A 16,048-nucleotide genomic window follows, 5' to 3' on the forward strand; every position below is an offset into this window, starting at 1 on the left:
CCTCTATTTTGCATCTCTCCCATTGTATAAAACGTGTTAAAGAGCAGCACAGCTCACTGCAATGTACCGCTTCCTTGTTACCAAACAGGATGCGCAGCTCACACTTCGTTTTTGCAAATAGGCTCAGCATCTCAACCGCGCCACTGAGTTTCCCCTCCCATGACTTTTCAAGACTCCAACGCTCTGTTCAATCTCTTATGTTGAAAAGAAAAAAAAAAAACACAACAAAAAAGCTGAACCAAAACAAACCACCACAGAAACAATCCCACCATGGAGTTCAGTGCCTTGTATTTGCTTGGCCAAAAAACCCACAAGCAGAACATAATAGCTTTTCTTCCTTTCATTCTCCCTCCCCCATGCCTTCCGTGGTGTAGTCTTCATAAATTTCCTTCCTCTTTTGGTTCTACGTTGAGTTATATATTATATAAATAAAGCACATTGTGAGAACGTGTACATTCTGCTTAAGAATTCATTCGGAGGTGAAGGTGCAAAGTTAAATACGGTATTTAAAAAAACCCAGTCATTTAAAATATATATATTCAGACCTTACATTGTTTGCAGAGTAAAGGGTTTTGGAAATACGTAAGCAGTAACCCATGGCAACAGGTTCACGTGCTGCTACAGTTTCAGACAGAGAAAGCAGCTTCATAGTAGCAGACTTTACAGTAGAAGGTAGGAAAACTGGCAGTGTGATTACTCCCAAATGTGTACTACTTGGAGCAGGGCTGCCAAATGTTCCCTCTGATCTGGGCTATTCGAGGAGTTACTACACAAATGAGGGAACTCGACATATGTGTCTTCTTAAACAATGCTTTCAAGAACGATGTATTTCAAGCATTTCCACGTGGCACATCAGTGTTATGAAATTAACTCTGTAATGAAGCTTTAATTAGCAACTGTTCTGAGTGTAATTTCAGGGTTACTTTCTTGAGGAGGCTACAGCTGAGACACACGGTCCCAAGAAGTCAATCCACGTGGTCCCGACCCTGCAGAATGCTGACTGTTCCAAGCTCCAAATCAGCCTATGGCTCCTCCTTCTTCTGGCTATGGACAGTCACTGTCTGAGGGCAGTGATGACAACGGCCGGAGCCTTTGAGCTCTGCATGCAGTCAGCATCTCAGCCACTGTGTTACTTCAGGCTTCCCAGCCCACAAGCTGTCCATCTCACAACCTCTTCTACAACAATGCCAAGGGTCAGCACACATTTGGTAGGTGACCTGAGGAAGGAATTCCTATCAAATCACCCCAGCAGTGCTGGGCTTATCATGGCAAGCACTTAATCCGCAGTGCTGTGATTTGCACTCACATATATCTATAAATTTACATACTATAAAAATATATCTAGATGATATATAATTTCAAATGTGTGTGTATATAAATACATAAACCACAGCAGTAATTTTATGTGTCTGTACATGATAAATCGGAGTATGAAGAGCTGTTCCTTGGGAAGCAAATACAGGCAAAAAAGAAAAAGAAGCAGAAAAAAACATGAGCCAAGAGCGCACAGCCTCAGGTGGGGTTAAAGCAGAGCTGTTCCTAGAGCCTCTGTAGTGATTTGTATTTATTATTTTGATTATTTGACTTCTCTAGAGAGGCAATAATAATTCTCCCATCTTTACTTGGTATTCAGACTATAGAGGTTACCAACAAACTATTACCAGGGAGAGAAGCCATTTCAAATTTACAAAGTCAATAAAAGTGAAGAAAAAAACCAACCATGCAAAGGATCTTACATATTGATCTCTACTGTTACATGCACGTTAACTGCAGGAACTGTTTAAAGGTAGCTTTATTATAAAGAATGTAAATGAAATAATAACAACACTGAAATTTTATGATGAAGAAGTGTCTTCCAGGAAGACTGATGGCACATCTACAACCAGATCTTGTAAGAATACTCTGTAGTTTTGTATAACTCGGCACACTCTGAGCCATTAGGTCTGATTTTCAAATATTGGGTACTGTGTGAGAGATTCCCATGGGAACTCTGACCGAGTCTTGGTTCACGTTGGGTTACTTCTACAGCAGCATAAAGAAGCCCAGTTAGCTGGGTTCTGTCTAAAAGGATAATATCAAGAACAATTATTCAAGAAAGCATTCTACTGTTGGGTCATCTACTTCATTGAGTCTGGCAGGACTGTGGAATTACCACAGCCCACATATCCCTTGAAAGTGACGAGTTTTTCATATTTAAAATACATGGATTCTACCCTGGCATTTCCTGTTGCTGCATAGACTTCTTAGAACGAATGGAAAACAGATCCAGGTTTGAATGACAAGCTATTATAAATATTTATAAAAAAACCTAATGATAAAGAATGAAAACAATATTGCTAAATTAAATCTAGATTTCACAGCTATATGAGGTATGATAACAGTAAAAGGAGTGTAAATCAATAAGTTAAGCAATCAGTTATTCTTGAATCAATTCCTTCTTAATGGTTTCCCTAAGATCCCTCCAAAACTGGAAAACCGAAGACAATAAAACCCTCCTACTTGCACTAGAACCGTAGAACACAGAATAAATACTTTGCTTTGACTTAAAATTTATTAAAAAAAATAATTTAGAACTGTCACGTATGATAGAAGCTTGTGGAATTGCTAGGAGGTCAAAGCCACTTGCCTTGGGGTTTCTGCAGAGGATGCATTTTGGCCAGTGGAGTTTTGGTTTTGGGCTTCCTTCCAGTCTGATGGATACATTGCGCCGGGCTGATATGCTGCAGTTCCCCACATGCTTCCAACGCTGGATTTGAGTCAATGTGACATTTGATTTGAAAAGGAGAACAAGGGCAACCTAGAAGGAAAAAATAAAAGAAAAAAGGCAATATTTATTTCCTTCCATTAATCCTGGAGAAATCGTGTGCTACTTGCAGAAGCATATCGTTCTCATCATTCACTCAGACAATACTTCTTTTTCCACTTGTCTTGTAACAAGTCTACAGGAACATCAAATCTTCAAACTACATTTGATAGTGTGTCATGTAAGAAGGCATAAAAATGGTTTTAAAAGGCCGTGGTTCAAAATTGCTGCAAATGAACATCAGAATGTATATGCTTCCAGCAGGACAAAATAGTAGAAAGCCTATCCGATGTAGAAATGTGAATGACAATCCATCAATCAATAGCAAAGGAAACTCAACTAATATTCAATGTTTTGAAGTGTACTAGTTGAAATGCCCATCACCCTTCAGGTGAGGGAAGGTGAAAAATCAATCTTAGCCTTCCTGTGATGTGTTCAGGAACACAGAATTAGCCTCACAAATGCAACCCACTCTTAGCTAGATTTATATTACGATCAAAAAACCGAAACGACAAGCACCTCCATCCACATCAACTAAACGATCCTGGGTTTACACTAATGGTCTTAAATCAGGATGTGACCTTTCGGATAATGACTTTGAAACCTGAGCCTCACGGACTGCCTGGGAAGATTAGCTGAAGCTGAAACTTTTGCAGCAGTACAGATTTAAAGGAAAAAAAGGCATAAGATATTAATGCTGCTGACAAAAATAGATACAGACGGCACAAATATATTTCCCAACCTCTGCCACCCAAATACACAACCCTGAATTCCTCATCACGGCTGCCAGTTGTTGCTGATGAAGCTTCATTAGCAATTCTACTACTGAATCTGCTTTAAAACACGCTTCTATTTGAAACCAGACACTTATAAGCACTAGGTTTTATTCAAATATGATTTCACTTATCAGCAAAGTGCAGTGAAAGCAGAGTAGATTGTTAGAGCAGATTAACGGATTATTTCAAGCAAATCATCACAGAAGGAGCTTATGCAGCTGCCCCAGCTCTGGGTATCAAGAGCTCTGTGTGACAACAGCCATGCTGTGACGTGGCAGCTATAAGGGAAAGGACAACCTCCTTCCCTATCCTCAGCAGGTCAACACAGCAAGAAATTAAAATCACGCATAAGAGAAAAGCAGCATACAGAGGAGAGACACAAGTGTTTCAGCAGGAACTGACTGCTGATGGTGACTGGGTGGCAATCCAGCAGCCCCATGTTTTCTGCACATGCATTTGTGCAGAATTACTTGAACAACACAACTCTCAGTGGATGTTTGTACCTACAGCACCTCCCTCCTATGGCAGAATCCATGCAAACAATCATGGCACAAAGTCACCAGATGAAAGCAAACGCCTTCATCCTGCCCAAAGAAAGCTCTGAACTTGGCTTCACTTGCTCCAGGACTTGTGTTCAGAGGCATTTCCAGAGCAAATACATTGCAAGGCCTTACTACTTCCCATTAAAAACAACCATTTAGAAGAAATACAGCATCTTCCAAAAATACAGTATTTTTGTACCATATATATGGTACATATGCTGCTGCTGTTCACCTACTGTCTGAACTTAACCTATGCACATATTGATGACACAAACAAAGAGTAAAGTGTGGGAGTAAAGCAGAGAATAAAATTGATAACTGAAAAAGAAGAGAAACTTGGAAAGCCACAAGCACCTAAAACACGAAATGTAGTGCTGGCCCTAAATCAAGAAAAATACGCATGGATGAAACCACAAAAGTGGCTTTCATTCTTTTTTATTTAATCTAAGCCAAGATGGTTCCCTCTTTTCATCTCTGATGTGGCCCCTAAGGAACCGCTTTTTGCGCACAAGACAAAAATCCACTTTCTTCACGTATTTTTTTCAAGCACTATAAAATGATCTGTGAAAACAAGATTTACTGGATTATTTCCCATGGAATTCTCCAAAAGTACAACCCACATCTAGAGGAGCGTGCCAGGGTGCTCCTAGGAAGGGACATGGAGCGAGAAGATGCACCTTTACCATAGACCCTGCAGGAGGAAGACTTGGGCAGTGCCCAGCTGGACACTGCTGCACCTCACCATGTCAGCCCACCTCCAGCTCTGCCAGTAAAGCCACAGAGAATGACCAAGGGTTAGAAGGGATAAAAAATGCTGGGCTTGTAGAAGAGCGCTCTACAGACTAAGCACACTAGGAAGGCAACGGTAAACAACACCTACTTTAAAAGCTCGCTTTTTCGGAGAATTAATATCATCAGAGGATTTTTCCAGACATCCATAAAGATGAATATGACTGTATTTCATTGCATGATATTGCATTTTTTGTTCTTTTCCCCTTCTTGTGGCAGCGTGGCAATGCTGAACATGCAGTGCATACTGTGAGACCCATGCCTCCATGGACAGGCTCACTCACGTGCTCTGGGCACCGGCACGATCTGCTGGGTGGGCTATCTTAGTGCGGCCAAACAGAACAGACAAGAACTATGCAGATGTTGCACTTGATGATTTGATTTACTGGGCATGTTGGTGACGGATTGATGGTTGGATCAGATGATCTTAATGGTCTTTTCCAACCTTAATTATTCTGTGATTCTATATAAAGCCCTTCAGCCTCCTGCCATGCCCAAACCAGCCCAGCACTGGGACCCAGAGGGAACACCATCCTCATCACACTGTATGAGGCTGCCTCTGCTCCTCAGACCATTTCCTGGACACGAAGGGATCCCAGCAGCCAGCGCGGTGCCATTCCCAGTGCTGCTGACAGTGCTTCCACTGCTGTCGCCCACAAGTTCCTCAGGCTCCCACAGCCTCCAGTTTCCTAATATTTTGCTGAGTTAGGCTGTCATTGAAGTCAACAGCTCCAAAAGGCAACTCAGTGTAACACGATCCACCGGGTCCAACTCTAAGAGCACAGGAAGACATTATAATTCTCTACTCTTTCTTCAAGCATATAAAAAGGAAACTACTCCAGATGGAAATGAGCTGTTATAGAACAGATGCATCTGGTCGTGGTGACTCCACTTCTGATGCTGTTTTGCAAAGCGTGCATCAAGTGGGTCAGCAACCAGCAACAGTCTGACCAAACACTGTGGGAAAAAAACTCAAACAAACCAGAATGTAGGTAATGGCACAAGATGCTTCTGCAGACAACCAGTCTGTGCCCAGAACCAAGCAGGTTTAACAGCAACTCTCCAGTATTAACAACCAGAGCTATTTTCATTAGGTATTGCAATGGGAACGTAGCTCTTCCCACCTCCTGGCTACAAACTGAGCATACACAATGACCTATAGCCTCCCCTAAAAGGTTTTCATTATTCCCAGTTCCAACATCTCTATTTTCAACTGAAACATCCACTTATACATTCCCTGACGCTGCCTCTGATAAGTGAAGTTCTCTCTTTGTTCCCTCCTCTTTAGCAAAAGCCTTTCAAGGAGGAGAGGTTCATGTTGTCCTTAAGGCAGAAACCTACTGCTAGAAAGCAAGGGGCTGCAAGGGCAGAGCTAATGTATGCTGTGAATGAGCAGACTGTGCTAAGAGGAGCCCTGTCACAAATTAGAAGGTGCTGATTATGTCTTCCCTGCGTCAGCAGGAATCTGTCGAGTGGTTTAATACTCTGCCCTTCACACTCAGGCAGTGCTACAGACACAGTTGTTTAAGGACGTTCTTAGAGAAACGAAAGCATTCACCACGCTGGATGGAAAACCCAGTTTTGTGTGCCTTAAGTGCAATGAGCTGCAATTAAATTTGTCTTGCAAATCAAAAGAAAGGCATCACCTCTAGCAGTGGCATGACACTACCCTGCTTGTTGCAGTCAGTTACAGAACACCCAGCACCACCCTCAGAGGGCTCCAGGGCCCTGCAGCCAACAGCTTTCCCCCCATCTCCAATTTCACACTGCCCTTCCTCCTGACCCCCATGCTGAGCTGGGGGCAGCAATGGCCTGTCCCCATGCTGCCATCTGGCATATCCTTCTTTCTCCTTTCACACCACTTAATTAACTCCAGCCCTTCCCTCAAATCCACTAAAAACCCACCTCTTCCTCCTGCCCAGGGCAGAGATGAAGCACTGACAGAACCTCACGCATGGCTCCCCACCCAGGTCAGCCTGCACTGTGTCCTGTCCCCATGTGTCCCTGCCTCCCAACCCCACAGAGCTGCAGGTGCCACCAGCACCGCTCACAGACACAACGTGCAGAGCTGCAGAAAAGGCAGCATTCAATGGGGGTGCCCTTCTATCAAGCTCAATGACATTAACAATGGTTATTGCACATGACATCTATTCTTCTGGCGTTCCAAAAAGTCAGCCTCAGTAAGAAGAGTGACAGCAAAGCTATCACCACAAGCTTACAGAAACAATCAAGAAAACATTATATCTGAAAGCAAGCAATTTTGTATCAGTAGAGATATATATCACTTACTTGTATTCCAGCAGGGACACACACATTTTAATCCTTTGCTCAGACTATAACACAGCCAGAAGAAGGCAGAGCGGTTCCTGCTGCAGCTCTTGTTTCATGGTTTAAAATGCCATGCTCACAGGAACTGGCCTCCCCCATCCCACTTCCTATGATCAGTGTGGTTAGGTGACTCAAAGTATACAAACGTGGCAAGTATGAGCTGAGGCGCTTTACTAAGCAGAAGTTAAAGGAGATTGCTGCAATCCGCAGAAATAGGCACTTAGCTTTATGTTTCTGAAACACAACACCCAGGATGTAGATGATTTAGAATCCCGAATCTTTCTAAAGCAGAAAAAAAGATAAAGCCACGCATCTTTAAAAGCTGTTTAGATATAGTTTGATACTAATGTGAGAATGGCAGTGGCATGTCACAGGAACCAAAAGCTCCCAGTGCTCTGCTCTGAAACTCTTAAGACTGCTTCTGTGGTAGATGAGTGGCACAGGGGCACTGCCCCAAGTGCAGTCACACACAACCTTCCCTAAGGGTTGGCTTGGGGGGACTGTGCAGCCCCTGAAAGTAACAGCATTAAAGTTTGCCGTGAAACAACCCACATAAATGACAGTCAGTGTAACTCAGCAGGGACTGAGCTGGCTAAAAGATGTCCTGAAAACATCCAGCCCTCCTTCTCTCCCATTTCTGGTTACGGCTCTCACAACTCTCCTGGGAAATGATGGTCTGTGTCCTTACGAGAAAAATACAAAGTTTGTAAACCACAGCAAACTAGTGAGTGTCTGAGGAGGGCTGTGAGAAATTACACAGATTGAGTTTAACTTCCAACCACACAGAAACTTACCCAGAAGAGAAAAGACTTTCATCCGAACAGCTAAAACAAACAGATTTGTGCATATAAAGCACAGGAAGGCCCAACAGCCCCCAAACCTGCACCTACAGCATTCTGCTCTCGGGTTCATCGTACTTTTGCCCTCTTCTGACTTCGTTTAAATGCCTTAGGTGAGGACACTTCCTTTAACAGACATCTCAATAACATCCTGAGGGTTACCACTGAACATCGCTGTCACAGTGTTTTACATAAATCTGCATGAAGATCTCCCACCTTTAACATCATCAGCTAGTTTTAAAGCAAATTACTGCATGCTAACCCAAATAACTCAGGGCTATGCTTCACTGGCAGCAGTACATGCTTTATGCCCCTGGCCTTTCATCATCTGAATCAGAACAGACGTGTTATTGAGAAATCAGTTTTTAGCTCTGAGTTGTTCTTCCCTGAACCGCTTCCAAAAGCCAACTGCTGTGGGAGTGCAGGTCCTAAAAATGAACTCACTACACAGAGGTACAACACGCACTAGTCCTGAAGATCGGCAAACAGAGGTAGGTGCATTGCTTTCACTGCAATTAACAATACTTGCCTGACCACTGAATAGTTCATTATTGTCTTCAGAAGGGGATGAGACTTCAGTGATGATTTATAACCTTTTCCAGTGCTTCTCAATTCTTACAAGTGCTTTTCAGTACTGTTAAAAACCCAGCGGTGTGATCTCCCACATGTGTAGGACAGCATTCTGCTCATTGGCAAGGTCACCCCAAACCTGTGGCTGCAGGACGAGCAGCACTGCTGTCCCTGGGGGTCCTGGCCTCCCCCAGCCTTCACCCACACAGACAGGGTGAGCTGGCAAACCCCTCAGGTACCAACTATAAATTCCTAACATTCCTAAACTAAATGTTTGCTCTACATTTATGCGTATATTTTATAAATTATAGATGTGCATAGGTGGAGTGAAAATCTCCAAGTGACAGAAATGAGGAGTTTTGCATCTAATTCTCTTCAACTGCCCTGCTTTAAATATGCATCTAAAACATTCCTACTGAGAGCTTCACACTCCTTACGCCACAAAGCAAAGGCAGAAGCATGAGCACACCTCAGAAATCCAGCTGCTAGAACAACGCTGCATGCAGCCCTGTGCTGGGGAAAGTGAGAGCACAGCTCACCAAACCAAAGAGGCACCCAGCTGCAGGATTTTGCTCTGAATACAAGTGGCCATCATCCCATCCCAGCCAGCTTGAAGTAACGACTCCTAAAAGACTACTGGATGTTTCATATTCACCCCACAGTAGATCAGTAAGGTCTGCTGGGTGTAATTCAGCTTCAAATCAGCTCACAGCAGACAGAGACACTTTAAACTTCCCAGGACAAGGAATGGAAGTAGTGACCAGAAAAGCCATACTGAGAACAGCCTGAAACAAAATAAAACTAGGCTCACTTTAAAGGAAAGTAAGAACGAAACTGAAGCAAAGCATTAGAGAATACATTCCCCTACCAGAACTAACAATAGGCATGTTCAGCCCAAACACCAAAATAGTTGAATTTCCTGTACGAAACAGGATGTGGTAGTGCAGTCAGAACTCACTTACCTGTGCTGTCTGAGGCTCTCAGTGGCACAAGCAGCCAGGCCTGAGCATGGTCACACTGTGGGTAGGCAGGGAGCTGCAGCCAGGTCACAAGCTGCTGGCCAACCTGCTCCAACTTTGGTAAAGGCTTAACTGAAAATCCTTCATGGGGTACAGGAAGCAGCTTTTCAACTTAAAACACACTTGATTTTTCATTCAAGTGCTGGTGATTACTCAGAGACCAGTCAATTTTTGAGACTGGCCACAGTTTGGCTAAATTTACACTTAACTTGCTTTCCTTACAGAAAGTAACACTGCAGGATACTGAACCCACATCTCCGTGACTGGAAGGCAGTGCTATGAACTTTTGCAATTAATCAAAGTAAAAAGGACAGGCTAAGACAAACTCATTCTTCCCGAGAAAGCACTTGCCTGGCTTTTCCCCTTGAATGGCATAATTGAATTACTCTAGGCTAAAATAATAGGCACAGTAACTTTTTGTGTCACCAAGATCAAAGATAGAAAAAGAACGGGGAAAAAAAAGAGATTCTTGTATCTAGCAAAGAAAGCAGGTAAAAGAGTGACAAAGTAAAGGGGGAGCAGCCTGGGGCAGATGTCAGCTGGAGTGACACTACAAGGGACAAAAGCCCCACCAGCAGCAGCACGTGTCAGGATGTCAACCAGCCTGCAGGGAAGGCAAGACATCTTCTGCAACAGAAAGGTAGGCAGGGAGAGAGGGGCAGCCAGGCTCATCTCTTCAGTGCACGACAGTCTTACTTTATTCCTGCCTCCTGAAGCACAGAGCAACTCTTCTGACTTCTGTCCCAGGTTTCAGATTTAATTCCCTGTCCCTTCCCCTTGCAGTCCCAAACAGGCTTCTCATCCCCTTTGCTGGTTATGAGCTCCCCAAGGACACAGCACAGGATGCAACTGCAAACTCATTTTTGCCACAGATCTTCCAAATGAAAGCTGCCACTGCATCCGTCCCTAAGCCCTCACTGACCCCAAAGACCACATTGAGCCCCCCACAGAGGAAAGTCAGAACACCAGTTATTCAATGCAACTCTTTTTTCTTTTTCCCTCGACAGGTAACAAGTTTTTCATTATGATGAAAGAGCCCTGATTTACAATTACACTGATTATGCAAATCAAAGAGTGTATTTCAAGTTAATAACACTCCCGGGAGTTCACATCTGTAGTGCTTTAACACAGGAATCACAGCACCAGAACAAACCATTACTGTAAAAATCCAAAGAGATTTTACACAGGTTAGACACAAACAAATGACCCCAGCCAAAGCCGCTCCAATTTGTTCCTCTCAGATTACCTGCATCTGAGTGATTTACTGTCTTGGGGATTCTTTCCCTAGAACAAAGAGAAAGATGGCAGATCTGCCTTTTGCAGAGTTATTTATATGGTGGGGAGGAGAAACAGAGGGAAAAGACTTACACTGCCAACCCTCCAGTGATTTACAGGGCTAACACAAAAGCCAGGACACAGCCAGGTGCTAAGAGCCATCACTGAGACCCCAGCCTTCTTTTCAAACTGTGTCACAGGAAAAAATAAGGCTTAATCTATTTCTTCTCTTACTAGAAGCTTCTCACATTTTTTGCTAATGACAAAAGCAACATGCAAGACTTTCACACTGCTCTGCTGACGTGCTTGTGAATCTTCTTAATGGCACACTTTACAGTGGGTAAACTCTCTGTTAGCCAATAAGGAGAGATTATCCTTCACTTAAGATTTAATGACAATATAATGCATCTCCAACAGTGTCCCAATTAACTGTCCTTTTTTTCTTTTTAATCTTGAAATATTTTATTGGTTTCAGTAAACTGACAATTATCTTTTGCTCATTTAAAAGGCTATTTAGATCCTAAATAAAACCAGGTAGAAAAGGAGCTTTTTCTTAAGGAACTGAGCTTCTCTGGGAGGGGCTAGCTGTTCTCTATTACCATAAGGTGCTGTCAATTCATACTGCAGCATTTAAGCAAAATCGAATTCATTACTGAAAACTGTAGTGAGTATTTTTAAGCCGATATGCTATTTTGGTAGCAGAGCTGCTTACCGCAAAATATCTGCAGTAATGAACTTCCAGTAGCTCCCGACAATCATTAACAAACATATTCCAGCTCTGACTGCTGCTTGGTAACACCCTACTGGAAGTGTCCTGCCTTCTAAAAGAACAGCAGGGTCATGGAGTCTTGAGGTAACTCAAACAAAGCAGCCACGCCAGGCCACCAGAAATATAAAGGTTGAGATGCTTAGGTTGTCTTCTCCCTTTGCAATTCAGTAAGAAATAAGAGATTTGCAGTCACAAGTACAGTTGGAGTACATGTATATCTGACCATCAGTTCCTTCAGAAGCAGTACAGCCAACACAACAGAGGCTTCACAGAATGGCTTGAGTTGGAAAGGACCTTAAAGTTCATTCAGTTCTAACCCCTGCCACAGGTAGGGCTGTAACCCACCAGGTCAGGCTGCCCAGGGCCCCATCCAGCCTGACCTTAAGCTCCTCTCTGCACAGGCCTCGGAGAGGTCTGACCATGAAGTCCTGTAGCTGCACCTACATGGGCTGTCAGCCAAACCTCCAGGAGCAAAGCTGGCCCATGCGCTGTGCCCACCCCAGGCCTGCCTGCTCACTGTTGCCTTGTAAAGAAGAGTCTGATGGTTCCCAGTTCCTACCCAGTGACACAGAAAGTAAGACAAAAAACACTGGACACACATATCGCAACCAGGTACTATAAAAAAACCTTCAAAGCACACAATGGAAGTGGCTGAGATAAAGCACCATTTCCCACAACAAGGCTAATCCCACTGAGCTGAAGCAATGCTGGGCATTCCTGATGTCAATTCAGCATTGCTTCCATTTCCAAGGAGATACACGAGCATATTCTGTATTTTCCAGATGGAAGAACTGAGAACCGAGTGTCATTTTGCTTGCACTAACACAATCTTGGCCTAGATAAGTGCCTTTATAGACTGTGATCCGCTGTCTCTAAGGGCTCAAGCAATAGCAGGAAAAAGAACCCAGAAAGGTTAAAGGTGCTCCTCATAAACAACACAGGGATAAGTAAACTGGAAGAGACTAAAAACCACTGAACTGATTCCAGTATTTTGGATCCCAAAGCAGACAGGATAGGATAAAGCTTCCTTTATATTTACTTCACCCTGGCAAGCACCAAAGAAAGTAGCACCAACTCAAAGTCCTGTAACAAGAAAAAGCTACAGTAAAAAGATCTATTGTTGGTTTCCCCAACAAAACTCTAGCTAATTTACTGTATCTGCAGTAACCATTTCTATTCTGTTATTTATTAGCACATTTTCATCAAATCAGTAGCTACTGACAGGCTGTAAGAACATTCTGCAAGCACCCAGCTGATTATCTGAGATGTCAACTGTAAATCACAAGCACTAAAATCCTTGTGACTTACAGCTACATCTTTGTCCTCAAGAGAGGAACATACCATGCATGATCTCAAAACTGGATTACAACTCTGACAGTTTAAACAAATCTAGGGGAAAAAAATGAAACTCAAGATGATTATATATATTATATATATATATATATATACATACACACACACACACACTACAATTTCTGAATCAGATCATTAGCACAAACTGTGTATTCAAATTAATACCATGGAAACAATTTACATTTTCTCTTGCTCACTGATAATCTTCAGTCCTGAAATAAACTAAGAAAGAGTCTGGTCTGTCATTACATGAAATGCAACTGGCAACTGGCATTTTCAAAGAGAAATATATGGATGATAAGGATAATTATAAACCATGTTACTTGCTCGGGATATATCTGAATAACTGTATATAAAATTTTACTTCATAAAATAGCATTTAATGTATGGCAGTAATTGTTTCAATAATGAGTGGTTTTCAGGGAAGTTCTGCCTTGTTATTTCCTATTGTCCTTTTACTGATGGAGAATACTGAATGTGTACAATGTATGCTTGCTGGCAAAGCTGAGTGATAAGGGGAGAGAGGACAACTGGAAACAACAGAGGGATTTAAGAATAAGGGTGATTGTTGAAACACAGAAGCCGTTAAGAGATACACAAAGAGATCTAAAAGCAGAAGAAAAAAGAGAGAAAAAAAGGTTATTAAAAGATTATTTCAGACACTGAATGACTTGTAATGAATTTATAATTCTGATCTCTTACTTCACTTGACTAACTAATTTATATTGTCACAGTTTTATCAGTTCTTTAGAATGCGTCATGGATAAATGTGTCCTGTCATTGCTATCATTTTTCTTTGGATTTATTATCATCTATTGGCTCCAGGTAGCATAAACTGCTGCAAATAGCACACAGAAAAACACCTTTGAATAAGTCGCCTTTTGGAACGATAACTTTATTCCCAAAGCAAGCAACTGAGTTAGCATCAAGCAGCCAACAGTGACACATACACCTTGAAATCTGCCAATATGCTTTATGCTTCCTTAGCAGCGCATTGCTCAGTGTCAGCAAACTTGAGACTTCAGAAGCCCTTCAAAGAGCAACAATTAAAAGAGATGTTATTCTGCTCATAAAGTCATTGGGGCTAATTAGGAGAAGCTCAGAGCTCAGGCTTCACCCTCCCTATATCCAAATCGGGCATTCATAAATATATGCAAAGTGTGCATTATCTTCCAGCTCCCTCAGTAGGGAGTGACAGCTCTCTTTTGAGAAACCCAAAAGGAAGATGACAGCCACAGGCTTCAAGCTCAGGCTCTTGTACCCCTATGAGCAGACATCAAGACATGCTGTAACCCCAAGGCATCAGCCCAGTGGGAACTACAGCCAGCTGCCCAACACAAGAACCCAACCCAAGGAGGGCTCCCAGCCTACAGTGCTTTTCACCTTCCTGAGCACTTACTGCCCTGTGATCACCACCTAATGTGGGCTTCATCCATCATGGCTTTAACCTCCCCAGGTCAACACACCCCATGCCAACGCACGTATCCCAGGACTAATTTAATCTCTGGAGTTAATCTTTTTTTGTACATCTTAGTTTCCGAGTATAAAATGGGAAAATAATACTGTTATTAAAGTGTGATGAGAATAAACACACCAGGTTAATACTTAGAGGAAGGCACAGAGCACAGGATGTACAACAGAGAACTACTGAATTCCTCTACCATCTCCTAAAGGAAGGAGATGGATTTGATTAAAGAGAAATGTGGCTGCCCTTAAATGTCGATATATGTTTTGTAACCTTAGAATTCTTTAAATGTCATATAGAAACATTAAATAACACTTAAACTCAATATTGGAAATACGTGTAAAGGCAAAAAATCTCAATTTATTCAGGTGATCTGTTGAAAACCCCAATTATAATGTTAAATTAGAATTCCTTAGTTTTGGCATTTGGAAATGATACCATTTTGACATATTTTAAAGAATAAGCTACCTGAAAGGAAGACTGCAAGATTCACAACGACTGAATATGAAGTAACACGGCTGCCAAATTAAATGGCTGTGGTGTTTAAAGAGGATGCAAACAAGTCCATTAAAGCATCGCCATCTGGACATGGGGGACTGGGAATGGTGGGGGCAGGAGCCTCTGTCCTCCCCAGGGAGACACAGTGCCTTGTGAGACCATCATTACCTTTATTATTTACACTACAGCACTGACATTTTACAGACAGACAAAAGGCCAGAAGCCCTGCCCTTGGGAATGAGAACTTACGAGGACAGAGCAAAGCTGTACGACCAGCACCAGCCCCAGTGCCCACTTTCTCCCCTTGTTTGGGGAAGGGAGATCACAAATCTGGGAGCTCACCCTGCAATTAGCAGTGATGAACTGGAAACACTCATGCACTGCAGTGACAGCCACAACACTAAGTAGTGGTGCTTGCACATGATAAAGGCTATCAGATGGAGAGGACTGTGAAGGAAGGTCAATCTGTGACTAGCAGTGTGAAAGAAGCAGGTAAGAACAATCAACAGCATGAAATACCCCACTCCTGCTAAACCTTTATTGACGACTTTCATTTTCCTCTGCATTATGGCTGTAGAAATGAACATTTTAATTTGTGTATGGGTGGCTCCTTGCACTATTTCAGAGAGATGCAGACTGTCAGCCCAATGTGGAACCATCTACTGAGCAGTCAAATCACTTTTTCCTTCCATTTTCATTAGGTCCAAACCTATACACCACCTGAGCTGGCACCATATGATAGGTACCAGCAATAACAGCTCCAGAAGGCACAGCACCAGAATACAGGTTCACTCAAAAACTCCCTCCAAGCAGAACCCCCCCCTGTTACTGCAGCCTGACAGTGCGCTGCCTCCTAAGCAAACCTGCTCTCACTGCCTGTGTCATCATGGAGAAGAAACAACCTCAATCTGACACATTTTATTTCAAAACTGGGGCAGGCGAGCAGCTCACACATTAACCACTGCTGAGCTAAACAGATCGGCAGTGCTTTACTTTTCTGCTGTGATTGCCAACAGTTGCAT

The 16,048-nt window shown here is 42.7% G+C and overlaps 1 protein-coding gene across 5 annotated transcripts in view; it reads right to left on the minus strand.

Annotated features, from left to right (window-relative positions):
* FGD3 (FYVE, RhoGEF and PH domain containing 3) overlaps window positions 1–16,048 on the minus strand; it is a 90,022-nt gene that overhangs the window by 34,762 nt on the left and 39,212 nt on the right. For 4 of the 5 annotated variants that reach the window (XM_032447338.1, XM_032447337.1, XM_015874822.2 and 1 more), the window contains exon 2: window positions 2,627–2,797. In XM_032447338.1, coding sequence (XP_032303229.1) covers window positions 2,627–2,797 — 171 coding nt within the window. Of the gene's footprint in view, window positions 1–2,626; window positions 2,798–7,199; window positions 7,332–16,048 lie in introns of those variants that run through there. The other variant, XM_015874821.2, reaches the window with a different exon arrangement.

The sequence above is a fragment of the Coturnix japonica genome, chromosome 12, assembly GCF_001577835.2.
Source record: "Coturnix japonica isolate 7356 chromosome 12, Coturnix japonica 2.1, whole genome shotgun sequence".
NCBI classification, from domain to species: domain Eukaryota; kingdom Metazoa; phylum Chordata; class Aves; order Galliformes; family Phasianidae; genus Coturnix; species Coturnix japonica.